The 19,100-nt window shown below is 41.8% G+C and overlaps 1 protein-coding gene, 1 non-coding gene and 1 pseudogene across 6 annotated transcripts in view; 1 reads left to right on the top strand and 2 right to left on the bottom strand.

The window, feature by feature from the left end:
• DENND5B (DENN domain containing 5B) overlaps positions 1-19,100 on the top strand; it is a 200,638-nt gene that overhangs the window by 74,944 nt on the left and 106,594 nt on the right. For all 5 annotated transcript variants that reach the window (XM_066368906.1, XM_066368902.1, XM_066368901.1 and 2 more), the window contains 2 exons: positions 473-582; positions 10,095-10,761. In XM_066368906.1, coding sequence (XP_066225003.1) covers positions 473-582; positions 10,095-10,761 — 777 coding nt within the window. The remainder of the gene's footprint in view (positions 1-472; positions 583-10,094; positions 10,762-19,100) is intronic.
• Positions 2,953-3,113, bottom strand: LOC136396273 (U2 spliceosomal RNA; annotated as a pseudogene).
• TRNAP-AGG (transfer RNA proline (anticodon AGG)) lies at positions 16,017-16,092 on the bottom strand. Its single transcript has one exon. It is a non-coding gene; the product is annotated as a tRNA-Pro (tRNA).

Here is a 19,100-nt window from a genome sequence, read left to right as displayed (position 1 = left end):
GAGATGCAGTCACATTTATCAGAGAATTTTCTGGAATTTTAAGCCCATTGCCTTTTTTGAGCACTGGAGCATTCATTGGGTTGGTCCATGTACAAAATTTCTCGATCATGAAAGGTATGTTCAGCTTAATTTAGGATGTTTCTTCAATGAGTTAAATGTTTTCAAATAGATATTTGTATTTCCACATACTGCAGTGAGGACAATAATTAGGTTACAGCAAGGATTATTTTTATCATACCTGATTTTTAGTATCAGTTGTCTAGTCAGAATTTTAAAATTCTAATTCTAAAGTCTTAAATGCAGACCTCTTTCTTATTAAACAGTTCTTTGTGAGAATTTTACAATGCAAACTGTTAAAGGTAGAAATTGAGTTAGATTTCAATATTATTGGTCACTATAGCTACAAAATAGAACTATGACATGCTTTTGAAAAAATTCTAGATAAGAACTAATTGTTAATTATTTATTATAGGTGAAAATTTTGACCAGAGTCCTTTGAGAAGAACATTCAAATCCAAGGTTCTGGCCCACTATCCTCAGAATATAGAATGGAACCCTTTTGATCAAGATGCAGTGAACATGGTATGCATTTTCTTTTTCTCTTTGGCCTTCTTTTTATTTTATTAAGATGACAATAATGACTATTTTGAATGTCCTGCCTTATTTCACTTCATGTAATTCTTTAAATGTACAGCTTTATAAGATCATATCCTCATTTACAGATGTAAAAAAATGAAACTCAGAATTAGCCTAGGATCCCTGTAGCTAATAAGTATATGGAACAGACTCACCAAGACCATTTTCTTTTCCTACTATTGAGCTGTGTTGTGTGAGCTTTTGTTAATTAACACATAGATGGCTTTGATAAACAATGGTAACTTTGTTTGCCTGGAAAGAAATCTGATGGAAGGAGTGTGATTACAGTTTTCATATTTCCGGGAGTGTTGTATGATGGGCCTGTAATTTATCGTTTTCACAAAATAAAGAAAGAAACTTCAGTATATCATTTAGACAGAAATTTATTTATAAGGAATTTGAATTAAAATAATGAATTACCAGTGGTGATTATAAGTCCCTTTAGAGATTCTTGGGTATAAGTAGATCATAGTTTCAGATCATTTAGGCAGAGCCCTGTAGAGAAGCCTGGGTAATATTTTAGACCTCTGTGAACTCTTTAATTATGAAAATCAGGGGCCCCAAATTGAACAAATTAGAGATCAGGCATGGTAAGCACAGAAATGAGTAAAGGTGGACTGAGACACTGATTGGAATAGTTTTTATAACCATTTTACAGATAGAGCCAGAAGACCCAGTTATGATGTGATACTATCAGGGGAGGAAATTAATGTTTACTAGATGCCTGCAAGATACCTCATGTATATTACTTTCATATATATGCTTCTATGTACCCGGGGGGGGGGGGGGGCTCTAGCTCATATTTTACAGAGGTGGAGTTACTTATCTAAAGTTATGCAGGGAGTCTTAGAAGTTAAATCCAGGTTATTTTTCCCTCTAGCTCACTTTTTTTTCCCACCTGCATGCTGTCACCCCCAAAGAAAAGCTTTGTAACTTAGTTTTGACCTGCACCGAAATTATATGGGTCACATTGGCCCTTTCTGATATTTCTGTATCTCAGTAAACCCATGTCAGTCTGGGCTTGCACCAAGGAGGGGGTCGCATGATAATTCTTTTGAGGACAAATGCCTAAGCCATTTGGTACTTTGACTTTGATTCATTACAGAGTGCAGTATAGTTATTTCTCTAAACTGTCACTCAATACCAAAATAACCAGAGATGCCATTTTATAGGAAGTTAATACTGGTGGCCCATCCTCATTTTTGATGAAGACAAAACTAAAGATAATTAGTCAGACACAACTGTTATGTCTATGAGACTTGGAGAAGCATAGACAGGTTTCTGACTAAAATAGTCAACAAATAGCAGTGGCAAAAATAATTTATCAGCTGTTTATGGCAGCAAATTAATGGAAAAATATTAAAAGTCTGTCAAAATGAAGAAATGGAAAAATGGTTAAGACTATAAATAGATTATAACACGTAGTCCTCTTAAATTAAAAAGGTATTTCAAAGTATAAATTATTCTGTGAGAAATCAGAATGGTGTCCAAAACAAGGGTCTGAGCTACAGTATGAATCCACAGCCATTTGGAACCAAGTACCACACTTGACATGTTCTCTCTCTCTTTTTTTTTAATCATTTGACTGTATTAAAAGTGAGACATTTGTGATAGCTTTTGCTTCTATCTGCAGAACATTAATTTTTAAAGTAATTCTCTATTTCCCTGCTCTGTCTTTGATATTTTATTTACCCCTTGCCTCTGAGACTATTTTATGTAAGCAGCAAAACTTTCCCTCTGAAGAACAAACACATAGGCTTGTGTTTTGATGTTTAGGCACCACTCAGAATTTTGTTTATTGCTGCAAATCTAAAAGGATTTGCTGGCACTCCTTGAAAACTCTCTGAAAAGCATCCTATTAAACTAGTCTGCACTTGGGTCATAGATTTACTGCCCTTAATTTCCTCTCTGATTTACTAGTGAGTACATCTCTAAGAAGCTATAATTTATTCCCACCTAAAGGTAAAAAGCTTTGTTTTTGCCGTTAGAAAAATCTCACTCCAGTGAGTCATCACCTTCTGTGATATCAGTCATTCCTCTAACAAGCACCAGTAGTGCTTCAAAATAAGGGTCATTAATTTCACACAGAAATTAAGTACCCCAAGTCAGTGAACTTTGTTAAATAATAAAATTCCATGTGTATGAATGCAATGCAGAGATAAGTGAAAGGTGAAATTGTTTTTGAATTAATTGCTTTTTATATCTCATTTGGTTGCTGATTCAGAGATTATTATGGAAAAAAAATGGAAGTATCATAAAACAGAAAACAATACAATGATCTTATGCCCACCACCCAGAATTAACACATCAACATTGATAAAATGCTTCAGATTCATACGTTTCTCTTAAATGAAGAAAAGCATTGCAGATAGAGCTGAAATTTCCCTGCCTTTCCCCCATTTTAGATCTTTGAGGTAATCTTAAACTGATAAGAACAGATACTACACTTGATCTTAGCCAAAAGGCCAAGAAGCGATCTTTGAGGTAATCTTTATTGGCATCTATGAGCTTTCTAGATATAAGTTTTACAAGTTTTGCTAAGTTTATATAATGTTCTAGTAGATAGATTTTTTTTTGAGAGAGAGAGACACACACAGACAAGGGCAGGGAGAGATGAGAAGCATCAATTCTTTATTGCAGCACCTTAGTTGTTCATTGCTTTCTCATACATGCCTTGACCAGGGGGCTCCAGCTGAGCCAGTGACCCCTTACTGAAGCCAGTGACCTTAGGCTTCAAGCCAGCGACCTTTGGGCTCAAGCCAGCGACCATGGGGTTTATGATCCCACGCTCAAGTGACCCCACACACAAGATGGGGAGCCTGTGCTTAAGCTGGATGAGCCCGCACTTAAGCCAGCAACCTCTGGGTTTCTAACCTGGGTCCTCAGCATCCCAGGACAATGCTCTATCTATTGTGCCACCACCTGGTCAGGTTAGTAGATAGATCTTATTCTTAGAAATGTAGTAAACCTAGAAACTGTTAGGAAGAATACATGATCAATACCATTTAAGCAAGTTATATGAAATACAGCCATCCTCAGAGCCCGGGGCCAATGTGCTTGAACCAGTTGAGCCATGGCTGTGGGGGGTGGGGGGGGGAGGTAAAGGAGGTGGGGAGAAACAGATGGTCACTTCTCCTGTATGCCTAGACCAGGAATTGAACCCGAGACATCCACATGCTGGGCGATGACACTCTACCACAGAGCCAACCAGACAGGGACCACAGATTTCATTTTAAACATAATTTTGTCAAAAAAGCCATTTTTTACCACCATCTTCCACCATCCTTTCAACATTCAGTCAAGTTCCCTTAGGTTCTCTTAGCACCTTGTACCTTTCATAGCACTTACCACATAGCAGTTAATTAATTACGTAGTTGTCAACTCTGTCTCCTACTATGATGTAAGCACTGCTAGGACAGGAATGCTTTCTCTCATTCATTGCTAGATCCCTAGCTTTGCCATAGTAGAGGTTCAAATCATTGAATAGATGAAGGGTTGTTTACTTGCTTTCAGTGCTTCTATCCAGGAGTCACCTCCACTGCAAAGCCCTCTCTTAAGGCAGGGGTAGTTAGGTGCTCTCTCTCCTCTTATTTCTGTAACATCTTGAACACACTTAGTAGTAGCACTGATCTTGTCATTTTGTAACTGTCGGTATATACAGGGTGTGGCAAAAATAGGTTTACAGTTATGAATATATAAAAGTTTATTCTTATATTATTTTATTAATTATTATATTATTTTTATACGAATAACTGTAAACCTACTTTGCCCCAGTCTGTATGTCTGTCTTCCCTTAGACTGTAAGCTCCCTGAAGTAAGGAATTATTTTCATACCTTGAGTTATCAAGATCTGATGTATTACATGGTATAAAACAAATGTTTATTAAAGAAAGAAAGGAGGAAGAGACAGAAAGAAGGAAGGAAAGCAACTGACCAACTCTTTGAGAGTTTTCTGAATAATTTTTATTTTTATAATAAGAGAGAGGGCGTTGGAGTCATGGAATGATAGAAAATGGAAAAAGGAATTATTAAAATTCTATCTAAACTTTCTGAGAGAGTCCAAAGAGACAATAAAGACAATGGTCACTCAAACCAGGAGATGTACACAGCATTGTGAGCCCGCTTTGGCTAAAGTAATCTGATTACCAGAAGCAATCTGGTCAGCAGTCACAGCTGGAATTTTAGTTGTTTTACTGTGAGAGAGTGGACTGGGAAGCAGTATTGTTAGTCAACAGCAATGTTAGGGGATAACAAGAGATTGTTGAATAGCTTACTGAGTATCTTGATTTATATTTCAAGTTTTCTGGAAATAAACCTGACAATTCATATAACAATTCTTACTTTTAAAAATGAAAAAAACAGGCCCTGGCCAGTTGGCTCAGTGGTAGAGTGTCGGCCTGGCATGCAAGAGTCCTGGGTTTGATTCCCAGCCAGGACACACAGGAGAAGCGCCCATCTGCTTCTCCACCCCTCCCCCTCTCCTTCCTCTCTGTCTCTCTCTTCCCCTCCTGCAGCCAAGGCTCCACTGGAGCAAAGTTGGCCCCGGGCGCTGAGGATGGCTCCAGGGCCTCCACCTCAGGTGCTAGAATGGCTCCGATTGCAGCCGAGCAACGCCTCAGATGGGGAGAGCATCGCCTTCTGGTGGGGATGCTGGGTGGATCCCAGTCAGGCACCTGCAGGAGTCTGTCTGCTGCCCACCCCCATCCCCCCACCCCTGCTTCTCACATCGGGAAAATACATACATACATACATACATACATAAATAATGAAAAAAACAGTAGCATTTTCTAGTTCATGGTTCTCACATTAGAAATATAATTTTTACTTTTTTTTAATTTGCAGTAAGAGAATGTAAGAAGTTTTACATCTGTTATCTGTAGTGTAGAAAGTCATTCTTTACTTGGAGCACAACTTTTGGCAAGCTTTTCCTGTAAATGTTTGAGTGCGTGCTCAAGAAAGCTACAAATCCTTAAGGGAATATTTGGCAGCTGTTCAAAAATAGTACAAGCTGTAATTTTGTGGTTTATAGTGTCAAGGAAAGCCTATCAATTAAATTAAATCTTTATGTTGACTTTGGAGGTCACTATGTTTGTTTATAGCCTCCTTGATGTAAAAAGAGAACGCTAGACTGAATCGGGAGATGGATTAAGTCTGATCCTATACCCCCTAGCTATTGTTTTTGTTTGTTTTCTTGTTCATTCATTTGTTCTTTCTGGAAATAGTTATGTGCCATGCACTTTGCTAAACAAGTTTGAGTTTAGCCTGGAGCAAGATTCAAATCATTCTTCCTATAGTCTTTATTGATGATAATAGATGTATCACATGAATTTTCATTCATAAAACAGCAGAGGATCTCACTGAGTTGTTATGATGAAGGCAGCCGTAATGTTAAGGCATAATTATGCAAAGATCCTGCCATGACTTTTCCTTATATAATCTTCCCCAAGATTAGGAATAAACAATTTTTGCCCTAGCAAATCCAGGTGTTCATGTATTTCGTCTAAGTCTATATCAGGGGTCCCCAAACTTTTTACACAGGGGGCCAGTTCACTGACCCTCAGACCGTTGGAGGGCCGGACTATAAAAAAAACTATGAACAAATCCCTATGCACACTGCACATATCTTATTTTAAAGTAAAAAAAAAAACAGAACAGGAACAAATACAATATTTTAAATAAAGAACAAGTAAATTTAAATCAACAAACTGACCAGTATTTCAATGGGAACTATGCTCCTCTCACTGACCACCAATGAAAGAGGTGCCCCTTCCGGAAGTGCGGTGGGGGCCGGATAAATGGCCTCAGGGGGCTGCATGCGGCCCGCGGGCCGTAGTTTGGGGACCCCTGGTCTATATCTTACTCCATTCACATACATCCAGTAATTTAATTCTTGTAAATATTTTAGAAAAAAATTTAAAGTTCTTTCAAGGTCTACTATCAGTGATATGAAATATAAAGAGATTTTTAATGGTGTGCTGATGCCGAGCTGGGCGGATTTTGTTTTTTATTCTTATCAACCATCATTTATTTTGTCTCTAAATAGTTTATTTTTCCATGTGTGGTATTCTTGAATGTTTAAGGTTATTATCAGTCCTCAAGTAGTTTGCAATCTAGAGATTAAACAAAATTAGAGAAACTAGTAATGTGGCCCTGGCCGATTGGCTCAGTTGTAGAGCATCAGCCCTACACATGGATGTCCTGGGTTCGATTCCTGGTCAGGGCACACAGGAGAGGCACCCATCTGCTTTCCCACCCCTCCCCCTCTTGCTTCTTTCTGTCTCTTCTCCTCCTCTCCTGCAGCCATGGTTCAATTGGAGCGAGTTGGCCCTGGGTGCTGAGGATGGTCCATGGTGTCTACCTCAGGTGCTAAAAAAATGTCTCTGGTTGCAATGGAGCAAGGGGCCCAGATGGGCAGAGCATCGCCCCCTAGTGGGCTTGCCAGTGCATCCCGGTTGGGGCATATGTGGGAGTCTGTCTCTGCCTCCCTCCTATCACTGAATTAAATAAATAAATAAAAATTAGAGAAAGTAGTAATGTGTGTTAATATATAGTCTACATATGTATATAATTGCACAATATTTTAATTGCTTCATTCACTCAAGTCTTTTTAGGAAAGTGACTTTTTAATAACACAAGATGAAAATACTGTTTTAAAGTAGTATTTATGTGGAGACTTAAAGGAAGTTAGTGTTTCTGTTATTGATTGCTGAATTACAAGCCATCCCAATAACTACTTACGTGGCTTAACAGGGTTTGGCAGGTTTTCCCCACAAAGGGCCTGGTAGTAAATAATTGAGGCTTTGTGGGCCATAGAATCTCAGCCCCGGACACTCAGCTCTGCGGTTGTAATGCACAAGTAGCAATAGACAGTGCTTCACTGGCTGAGTGTGACTGTGCTCCAGTAACATTTCATTTACAGACCTAAAGGCTGTAGTTTCTTGACTTTTTAAAAAATTTTTTTCATTGATTTGAAAGAGGATAAGGAGAAGAGAAAGGTGGAGAGAGAGAGAGGCATCAACTTGTTTCACTTAGCTTTTCCATTTAGTTTTGCACTCATTCATTACTTCTTGTTGTGCCTTGACCAGGGATCAAACCCACGACCTTGGCATGCTGGGTTGACATTTTATCCATTGAGCCACACGACCAGGGCTAGTTTGTTGACTCTTGATTTAAACAAGACTATTATCTTGCTTACAAATCTGCAATTTGGATAGTCTTTGGCAGGGTTGCCTCTCTCAAAGTCATGTCTGTTCCTTTATCTTGGCAACAGGTGGTTTCACACTAGGATGGTGGAGGTGAGTAGTTGTAACAAAGACTTTATGGCCTGAACACCCTAAAATATGTATCTGGCTCTATTTATAACAAGTTACTGGGTCCCTGGTGTGGGCCCTCTCAGCATCCCACACAGATTCTGGATGGGAGAATGTCTAGGTGTTGGAAGAGCATGTGGAACTAGAAAAAAATTTGGAGCCATTTTTAGAAACTACAATCTGCCACAGGGAATGATCCCTGTGTATATCTAGGGAAGATCATTCCAGCCAGAGGGAATAGCAAATTTTGGCAAGAGCTGGCTGGGTGCATCACAGAAGAGCTAGTGTGGCTAGTGTTATTGGAGCAGAGTAGGTGAGTGAAAGAGGAGTGGGAAATGAAGGCAGAGAAATTGCTGGAGCCAAGTCACGTGGGGCATATTGAGGGTGTTACAGTGAAGGATTTCAGCTTTTAGTGAGATGAGAGGCCACTGGAGAGTTTTGAGAAGAGAGACAAAACCCCAACTTACACTTTTTAGGGATCACTTTGGCTTCATATGGGGATAGATTATGGAGGACAAAAGCAAAAGCAGGAAACTGGTCACCAGGATGTTAAATAGTCGTCAGGCACGAGAAGAGTGTGACTTAGCTTAGAGTAGTAAGAGTAAAGATAGAACAGAGAAATTCGTTTCTGAATGTAGTTTTGAAGGTAGAATCGATGGTCTTTGTTGATGCATTGGATGATGGATAAGAGAGAGAGAAGTCGAAGATGACCCCAAGGCCCTGAGGCATTCTGGCTGCCTTCTTGGGACCGCTTTGTAAACCCCTGCCCTTCAGTGCAGGAAGGTTGATGAGCCGAGGGGTACATGTAATTGTGACCCCTCCTGCTAAAAGCCCTTCATTGTCTTCCCCAGGCTTCTGACAGGACTCACCAAGGCCCTTGTGACCAAGCCCCTACTTACTTCTCCTGAGTTCTCTCTCAGCTCCCCTCGACCTTGCACACTGTTCCCCACCCACAATGAGCTTCAGTTCCTCAGACCCTCACATTTCTGTCTTCTGGGCTTTTGCACATAACCGTCCTCTCTGCCGCTCTTCATCTCACTAACACCTGCTCTTATGCTTAGGTTTCTACTTGGATTTTCTGCATTTTTTTCCTGGTATCTCCCGCTTTTCTCGTTTATATCCTTTTGCTATATTTTTTTATAGCAGCCTGTATTTACCCTATTATAGTACTTCCCATACTATAGTTTATGATTGTTTAATCATCTATCATTTTTACTGGACTGGAAGCTCCAAAGGAGTAGGGACTGTGTCTGTCTCTCACTGTTATGTCACCATGAAGGGCCCAGCTTATAAAGGCAACTAGTGTTTGTTGACAGATTGACTAAAATTAAAGTACGGGTAACTTTTAAGGTAAATTGTGGGGTTTTTTGATAATGTGAGAATTTGGGAAAACTCAGTTTTACATGAACAGTGATCATGTCTGGCAAAAAAAAGAAAAATGTAGTAATGTATGGTAAGATATTTTCTATGCAGAAAGCACACTGTAATATAAAAGTAAAAAGGAATATATAAAAAATTAATAATGATCGTGTTAGGGTAGTTGAGTTATAAGTTCTGTTTTCCTTAGTATAGTTCAAATTTTCTGTAATTTGTTTTATTTTAAATATTTTTAGAAGAATTAAAAAAAAATTCTAACTTCTTATGCATGTCAGTTATCTTAAATAGAACATCTTTAACTCATCAGTTAATTTTATTCCCAAATTTGACAGAATCCTGGGTAGTTTCCAAGACCTAGAACATAATCCCTACTGGAAATAATCTAAAATGTCTGGTTTCTACTTTTCTGCTTCGGTAAATTAGAAATCATTCCATTTTCAAATTTTATTTTTCGAGGATGAAGTATCATATTGTTCAAAATAGAGAAAATAACATCACTTTGTGTTTTTCTATTTACCAAATGAGACTTCACCTATTTTCCTATTCCTTTGAAGCATGATCATTACTCCAAAATTAGTACTTAAATATTTGTAAACTGCCCTTGCATATTTTGTCTTCAAGTCACTGATGTAGCAAATGTTATAAAGAAACTGTGGCTCAGAGAAGCTGTTGGAGGCCACAAGCTTGGATAGAGGCCCACAAACTATATTTTCTGGTTTGAAGTTATTCGTATACTACTTTCTGATGCTTTTCTCCCCCCTCCCTCCACAGTTGTGCATGCCCAAAGGGCTGTCTTTCAGAACACAGACTGACAATAGAGACCCCCAGTTCCACTCATTTATAATTACCCGGGAAGATGGTTCTCGCACCTACGGTTTTGTTCTCACTTTTTATGAAGAAGTGACAAGTAAGCAAATCTGCACAGCAATGCAGACACTGTACCAGATGCACAACGCGGAGCATTACAACAGCGTCTGCGCCTCCTCCTCCTGCAGCATGGACTCGCTGGCCAGCAGCATCGATGAGGGAGATACAACGTCCCTTTTGAAACTCCAGCGATACAACTCCTATGACATCAGCAGAGACACCCTGTATGTTTCCAAAAGTATATGTTTGATCACACCACTGCCTTTCATGCAGGCTTGCAAGAAGTTCCTTGTCCAGCTTTACAGGGCGGTCACCTCGCAGCAGCCGCCACCCTTGCCGCTGGAGAGCTACATTCATAACATTCTCTACGAGGTACCCCTTCCGCCTCCAGGGAGATCGCTGAAGTTCTATGGTGTTTATGAACCCGTCATCTGCCAGAGGCCTGGGCCCAATGAACTCCCCCTCTCCGATTACCCTCTTCGAGAGGCCTTCGAGCTCCTGGGATTGGAGAACCTGGTGCAGGTGTTCACCTGTGTTCTTTTAGAGATGCAGATCCTTCTCTACTCACAAGGTAGGTCTTCCCTAGAGACAAGTGTTTCTGCTCCCATCTGCTGTTATTTCCATAGGATGTGTTACAGAACCAAATAATTGGTCAGAAGTTTTTTCTGTTCATGTAGAAGGAACAGGTGCAGGCTGAGACATCCCATCTCTTTAGGGTGGTGGTGTCTGTAGAGAAAAACAGGAAAGAATATAAAAGCAATATCTTGGCTGATGAGTCTATTTTTTGGTGGAAAATCCTCTTTTTCCTGACAATACGTAGTTTTCCTAAAAGAATCATTTCATAATGAAAGAATCCTGTTACTATCAGGAACATACAGACGTCTCATTTTTTTACAGATTAGTAAAGGTTCACCTCAAAAGTCAGCTGACATTGGCAAAGGAGAAGCAAAAGTGTTAGGACTTTGCAGCTTCCTAAGGCAGTTACCTTTGGATCTTGGCCTGCGGGTGATTTTATGTGGTGAGAAAAGGGGTACAGACATGAAACAGACAACTTTCTTAGGTCTGACAATTCCAGCAGGATTATATGGGTTTTTTTTGTTTTGTTTTTAATCCCAGAAGGAAGTTATCTTTGTGATATTTTTCGTTCAAAGTTTTCCCAAGCATGGCACTGGTCGGTTGGCTCAGCAGTAGAACATCAGCCTAGCGTATGCAAGTCCGGGGTTCAATTTTCAGGGCACACAGGAAAAGCAACCATCTGCTTCTCTCCCCTCCCCCCCCCCATCTCTCCCCCCCTATTCCCTTCCCACAGCCATGGCTTGAATGGTTCAAGCAAATTTGGTCCAGGTACTGAGGATGGCTCCATGGCCTCACCTCAGGCACTAAAATGGCTTGGTCGTTGAGCAACGGAGCAGCAGCCCAGACAGGCAGAGAGCATCACTTGATAGGTGGCTTGCCGGGTGGATCCCAGTCGGGGCATATGCAGGGAGTCTGTGCTTCCTCATCTTTCACTTAATTTAAAAAAAAAAATTTTCCAACGCATACTTAAGAAACAAATTTTGGATTTTATCAGTGTGAATGTGAATTTGCCGGGCCAATAGAGATGCTGTGTCTTGATGGATGATGAATTAAAGGAAAATATGAAATGGTACCTGTGCATGGATGTGGACTGAGAAGAGTGGCACAAATATTTGGATTATCATTTTGCTACTTGTATCTCTGCTGGCAGAACTGTGGTGCGATCTCCTGCCTGCGGCTGTCACGCTTCTTTTACCACTTTCCATTTTTTTCTTTTCTATTTTAAATTATAACTGAGGCTGAGCCAAGTAGGCTATATTTGTACTTCCCCCATCTTATGTGTATGTTGACACTATTTGCGTGTTGACAGCCCTTCACTAGGTTGTATTTTCTTCCGTTGATCCTACATAATGTTCTTTGATAATGTGTTCCAGTGTCTCAGTTCTTGTTGCCAGACAGTTCTTCTCTAATAGCCAATCTAAATTCTTTCCTTTCCTTGAGTTCTCACTTTCTTAGTGCTCCTCATTACCAGCAGATCACCCCCTTTATCTCTGAAAGATTTAACCTTAAGTAATTCTTCCTTTCCATTTCTCCCTTTCTTGTTTTATTACCTGAAGGGGGGTAAGGGTGGAGAGTTGCTGAAAGGGGCGGGGGCTTGGGCCTTAATAACCTTGGGTATATTAACCCATTAGAAAAGAGAATTTTAGCCCTGGCCCATTGGCTCAGTGGTAGAGCGTCAGCCTGGCGTGCAGGAGTCCCGGGTTCAATTCCCGGCCAGGGCACACAGGAGAAGAGCCCATCTGCTTCTCCACCCCTCCCCCTCTCCTTCCTCTCTGTCTCTCTTGCAGCCGAGGCTCCATTGGAGCAAAGATAGCCCCCGGGCGCTAGGGATGGCTCCTTGGCCTCTGCCCCAGGCGCTAGAGTGGCTCTGGTCACGACAGAGCGACACCCCGGAGGGGCAGAGCATCGCCCCCTGGTGGGCAGAGCGTCGCCCCCTGGTGGGCGTGCAGGGTGGATCCCGGTTGGGCGCATGCAGGAGTCTGTCTGACTGTCTATCCCCGTTTCCAGCTTCAGAAAAATACAAAAAAAAAAAAAAAAGAGAATTTTAGATCCTAGATATACAAGGCATCTTCAAGGTCATTTGGCTCAGTGCCCTAATGTTCTGCCTACAAAGAATGTTAATTTTTGAAGTCATAACAATCCTGGGTTCAAATCTCTGCTCTGTCCCTTACTGACTGTAACCATGGACAAGTTACATATTCTTCCTGGGTGTTAGTCTATTCTTCTTTACAAGGATAGCAGGTTTTTCTGTTTGGTTTGTTTTTTCTTTCTCTCCTCACTGATTTATTGTGAAAGCTAAGTAATAAAACCTTTATAAAATACTTTGGGCATAATTGGCTGACTAAATGATAGCCAGTGTTGCTGTAATTATTTGTTTTATTAGTCATTGTTATTGTAATTAGTTTTTTTAGTCCTACATAATTCTCTATGAATTATGTATATCTTAAATTGCATTTAAAGTATAACTTATTTAAATTAAATAGTAAAAGCCTTTATGTCAGGATTGAGAACCTAATAAATATTCTCTTATACTGAATGTCATGCTTTTTTTTTTATCACACTTCCTGTTTATCACACTTCCTGTTTTAAATACCACTGTATGTCTCATTGCTGTGGTCTGTCCTGAGCTCTTATCTTTCTGCTGTTTGATTACCTTATTGCAATCTGGTTTATGGAGTCTGTTGAAAGTTAATAGTGGATTGATATCTACCTATTTATTTCAGTTTCAAATGAAGAATTATTTATAAGCATGTTTTGGTATTCAAATGAATATTTTTTGGTAATTTGATCATATGTTGAGAACACGAGTGAGTCCTGATATAGCACGCGCGCGCGCTCTCTCCATATATATATACACTGCTCACAAAAATTAGGGGATATTTCAAAATGAATATGAAGCGATAAAAAAAAGCATTTGATTATTTTTTATTAAACAAGAACCTCAGAAAAGCAAATGACTAGTCAAAGAAAAGTTCGATTATGCAAAAGGGATGCAAACTCAATTATTGTGATTGAGTAGCAAGTGACCTATTGGTGGGGGTGAACAGAATCATGTCAAACTGAACGAGAGTGCCAGACATTGACTGTCCAGTAGGGTGTACAGTCACCCAACACTGCCAAAACACACAGCGATGGGGCAGGACAGGATCAGAGTGTCCAGCAGTTCTTTTGAGATCCTCTGCCACTCTTGCTCCAGGGCAATTTGCAGCCCAAGAAGTGTTGTGGCAGGCATTGGACGGTTTGCCAGACGTTTTCCCAGTGCATCCCAAGCACGTTCAATGGGATTCAGGTCTGGAGAACATGAAGGCCAGTTCATGCGTTCAATTCCTGCCTCCTGAAGCATGCTGTTGATGAGATGCGCATGGTGGCTCATTATCGTCCATGAAAAAAAATTGTTTCCAACTGCTCCAGTATAGGGTACCACTATAGGGTACAGGACCTCATCTCAACATCTGACAGCAGTCAGCAATCCATTTCTGATGACGTGGAGGTGGTTCGACCACCAATGCTGATGCCAGCCCACACCATGATTCCACCACCACTGAAGGAGTCCCTTTCTCACATGAAACGTGGATTTTCCTGTGTTCCTCATTCATGCCAGATCAGTTCACGATGATTGTCAGGCTGCAGACTGAACCATGACTCATCAAAGAAGACAGTTGACCACTCATCACAGGTCCAATGACGATGCTCATCAGCCCACCTTCTACGGGTTCTGTGGTGTTCAGCAGATAATGGAATGCATACCATTGCTTGCCAGGCATGCAGTCTAACACAATGAAGCCGATTTCCTATGGTCTGGGTGCATGTCCATTTTCTAGTGGCAGCAGGAAACTGTCTCCAAAGCTCTGTTGCATTGCTGCTCCTGTTCCTTCTTGCCAATAAGGTCAAGTAGCGATCATCTCTTGCTGTGGTGGCAGATGGGTGACCCTGCCCTCATCTTCTTCATACTGTGCCAGTCTCTTGAAAGCAATTCCACAGTCTACTAATCATGCTTCGGGATGTTCCAAGTTCTGTTGCCACTGTCGTCTGTGTTTGAGCAGCTTCAAGACGTCCTATGGCTTTCCAGGCTTTGCATTTGGGCAAATTGTGTTGCAGGGGCATTGCAAGGGCTGGGAAATGTGTACAGGATGTGTACATTCAAGATCAGGAAACATGCCCATACTCCAGTACTTTCAGCCTTTTGTATAGTGCGTTTTCACCAATGAAATAAAAATTGGTTTTGCATCTCATTTGTATAACCAAAATAATTAAATGCTTTTTTTTATTGCTTCATATTCATTTTGAACTACCCCCTAATTTTTATGAGCATTCTATATATATATATATATATATATATAAAATTTTTTAAGAGTATTATACAGAAACGGTCTCATATAATAATTTTATAATCATTCACTGCAATCACTCTATGTTTGTTTTTCCTCTACTTTTAATCCTCCCAACAATAAGTATTGTTATCCATGTTTTATCAAGAAGGAAATTGAGGGTCAGGGAAGCTGAGTAATGTGTCCAAGATCACATGACTATTACATAATGTGGTAGAGCTATAAATGGCGCTTAGATCATTCTTTCTGCAGAGCAATTAACCAGCATGATAATTGTATTGGGCACTGTACGTAACCTTTCCTTATCTGTCTCAATATTTATTTTTAAATTAAACTCACTCTGCAGGTCTAGTGTAAAGGTACCATGCTAAGTAATTGTAAAATATAAAATGAAAGCTCTCTGTAAATGCAGATTTTAACATTGACTATGTCTCTCCCATTAGAGAAAGACATTTCATTTAAATGAGTGAAATAAAAGCGTCATTATGTTGATTTGTACTCTGGTACACCCCTTCATTATTTCTGACTGCTTAAAGGGGTTTTAATAACATCTGATACTTTATTTCTTTTTTTTTTTTTTTTTGTTTTTTCTTTTTTCATTTTTTTTTTTTTTTTTCATTTTTCTGAAGCTGGAAACGGGGAGAGACAGTCAGACAGACTCCCGCATGCGCCCGACCGGGATCCACCCGGCATGCCCACCAGGGGCTACGCTCTGCCCACCAGGGGGCAATAATCTGCCCATCCTGGGCGTCGCCATGTTGCGACCAGAGCCACTCTAGCGCCTGAGGCAGAGGCCACAGAGCCATCCCCAGCGCCCGGGCCATCTTTGCTCCAATGGAGCCTTGGCTGCGGGAGGGGAAGAGAGAGACAGAGAGAAAAGCGCGGCGGAGGGGTGGAGAAGCAAATGGGCGCTTCTCCTGTGTGCCCTGGCCGGGAATCGAACCCGGGTCCTCCGCACCCTAGGCCGACGCTCTACCGCTGAGCCAACCGGCCAGGGCCTGATACTTTATTTCTTGTTCACCAATAAAGCTGCACCATAATATTTTAAAATACTGCAGATGCTGAAAAAATAAATACCCTGAAATTCCAAAGTGAGTCAAAATAAATGAATTTCAGTGATGAAAATGTCCATCTACTGATTTGAAATTCTGTTCACAGCCCATTTAAACAAATTCTTTCTGTTGTTTAGAGAGTGTATACATCACAGTCACTTTGCTGTGGTAACTAGCTAGAAATTTTAGGTAGAAGACGCACCCAGGAGGTAAAAGCTCTTTTCTAGGACCCCAGATCAGAAAAGAGCCCTTCTGCAGCCTGGAAATGCCTGGAGTAAGACAGGAAAGAGAGGAGTCTGTTCCTCTTTTCAAAGGGATGGTGGAGGAATAAAAGATAGGGGAATTTAAACACCAGTGTCTAACTTTTGATACCAGTCACTAAAGTCTCAGGAACATCTCTGGGCCTTCCTTTTATCCTTTGATTCTTTTTTTTTTTTTTTTTTCTGAAGCTAGAAACTGGGAGAGACAGTCAGACAGACTCCCGCATGCGCCCGACCGGGATCCACCCGGCACGCCCACCAGGGGGCGATGCTCTGCCCACCAGGGGGCGATGCTCTGCCCCTCGGGGAGTTGCTCTGCCGTGACCAGAGCCACTCTAGCGCCTGGGGCAGAGGCCAAGGAGCCATCCCCAGCGCCCAGGCCATCTTTGCTCCAATGGAGCCTCGGCTGTGGGAGGGGAAGAGAGAGACAGAGAGGAAGGAGAGGGGGAGGGGTGGAGAAGCAAATGGGCGCTTCTCCTGTGTGCCCTGGCCGGGAATCGAACCCGGGACTTCTACACGCCAGGCCGACACTCTACCACTGAGCCAACCGGCCAGGGCCCTTTGATTCTTCATGGTGAAAATAAGCAGTTACCTACAGCCCACCCTGCACAGCGCTCTTCTTCCTCCCTCCTGTAAGTTGTGCATGAAATAACTTTGTCCCAAAGTGGAAGCCACCTGAAGTTTTCCTGTAAAAGTTGGGAGTCTTGTAATCACAAGTTGCTAATCATATTCAACTGAACATTATAGTTTGTTGGTTTATAAATCATAAAAGCAAACTTGATATTTTAATGGCAGAAGGTGGATTCTTGTGATATGTGTCTTAAAAGCAGCAGAATTTGCCTGACCTTTTGTGGCACAGTGGGATAAAGCGTCAACCTGGAACACTGAGGTTGCCGGTTCGAAACCTTGGACTTGCCTGGTCAAGGCACATATGGGAGTTGATGCTTCCTGCTCCTCCCCCTTCTCTCTCTCTCTCTCTCTCTCTTTCTCTCTCACTCCTCTCTCTTTAAAAATCAATCAATAAAATAAAAGCAGCAGAATTTGATTAGCTTTGGCCAGTATTTTTGTACTATTAGCTAGCTCTATTTTGTGATAATGGAATTTTTTTTTTTTTTTTTTTTGTATTTTTCTGAAGCTGGAAATGGGGAGAGACAGTCAGACAGACTCCCGCATGCGCCCGACTGGGATCCACCCGGCACGCCCACCAGGGGCGAAGCTCTCCAGGGTGTCGCTCTGCCTCGACCAGAGCCACTCTAGCGCCTGGAGCAGAGGCCAAGGAGCCATCCCCAGCGCCCGGGCCATCTTTTGCTCCAGTGGAGCCTTGGCTGCGGGAGGGGAAGAGAGAGACAGAGAGGAAGGAGGGGTGGAGAAGCAAATGGGCGCTTCTCCTATGTGCCCTGGCCGGGAATCGAACCCGGGTCCCCCACACGCCAGGCCGACGCTCTACCACTGAGCCAACCGGCCAGGGCCGGAATCTTTTTTTTTTTTTTTTTTTTCATTTTTCTGAAGCTGGAAACGGGGAGAGACAGTCAGACAGACTCCCGCATGCGCCCGACCGGGATCCACCCGGCATGCCCACCATGGGGCGACGCTCTGCCCACCAGGGGGCGATGCTCTGCCCATCCTGGGCGTCGCCATGTTGCGACCAGAGCCACTCTAGCGCCTGGGGCAGAGGCCACAGAGCCATCCCCAGCGCCCGGGCCATCTTTGCTCGAATGGAGCCTTGGCTGCGGGAGGGGAAGAGAGAGACAGAGAGGAAAGTGCGGCGGAGGGGTGGAGAAGCAAATGGGCGCTTCTCCTGTGTGCCCTGGCCGGGAATCGAACCCGGGTCCTCCGCACGCTAGGCCGACGCTCTACCGCTGAGCCAACCGGCCAGGGCCGGAATCTTAATATTAGACATTTTTCTTAATTTTTTTGTCATATAGTCAAATTAATCCTTTGTTCATTTATGTGTAATATTTTTTCCATTTTGTGGTTCTTTTGAAAATTTTTTCCATTGATTTGAAGAAGAGAGGTGGAAGGGGGAAAGAGAAACATCAACTTGTTAACTTAGTTGCATTTAGTTGTGCACTTGTTGATTGCTTCTCGTAAGTGCCCTGACTGGGAATCAAACCCACAACCTTGGTGTGTTGGGACAACGCTTTATTCACTAAGTCACCCAGCCAGAGCCAATTTGTGCTTCTTAATTTTTTTTTCTAGGAGTTGTTTCATGAGTTAAAATACTCTTAATATTCATGAATTCCAATTTTTCAATTTTTTTTTAAGTGAGAGGAGGGGAGATGAACTCTCACATGCAACCAACTGGGATCCACCTAGCAACCCCCATCTAGGGAAGATGCTTGAACCAACCAAGATATTTTTAGCACCTGAGGCAGACACTCAGACTGACCGAGCTATCCTCAGCGCCCGGGGCCAGCCCTGGAACTAATCAAGCCACTGGCTACAAGAGGGGAAGAGAAGGGAAGAAAAGCAGATGGTTGCTTCTCTTGTATGTCCTGACTGGGAATTGAACCTGGGATGTCTGCTCACTGGGTTGACGCTCTATCCACTGAGCCAGCTGGCCAGGGCCTAACTTATCAACTTTTTAAACTCATCACTGAATTTTATTTATGAATTCCTCTATGCTAACATCATAACAATATCTACATATTTTTCTAAATATTTTAAAGTTACAATTAGCATTTAAAGCCTTTA

The sequence above is a fragment of the Saccopteryx leptura genome, chromosome 2 (assembly GCF_036850995.1).
Source record: "Saccopteryx leptura isolate mSacLep1 chromosome 2, mSacLep1_pri_phased_curated, whole genome shotgun sequence".
In the NCBI taxonomy this organism is placed as follows: domain Eukaryota; kingdom Metazoa; phylum Chordata; class Mammalia; order Chiroptera; family Emballonuridae; genus Saccopteryx; species Saccopteryx leptura.
Note: the sequence above shows the minus strand (reverse complement) of the source record. Positions and strands in the feature narration are given on the sequence as shown.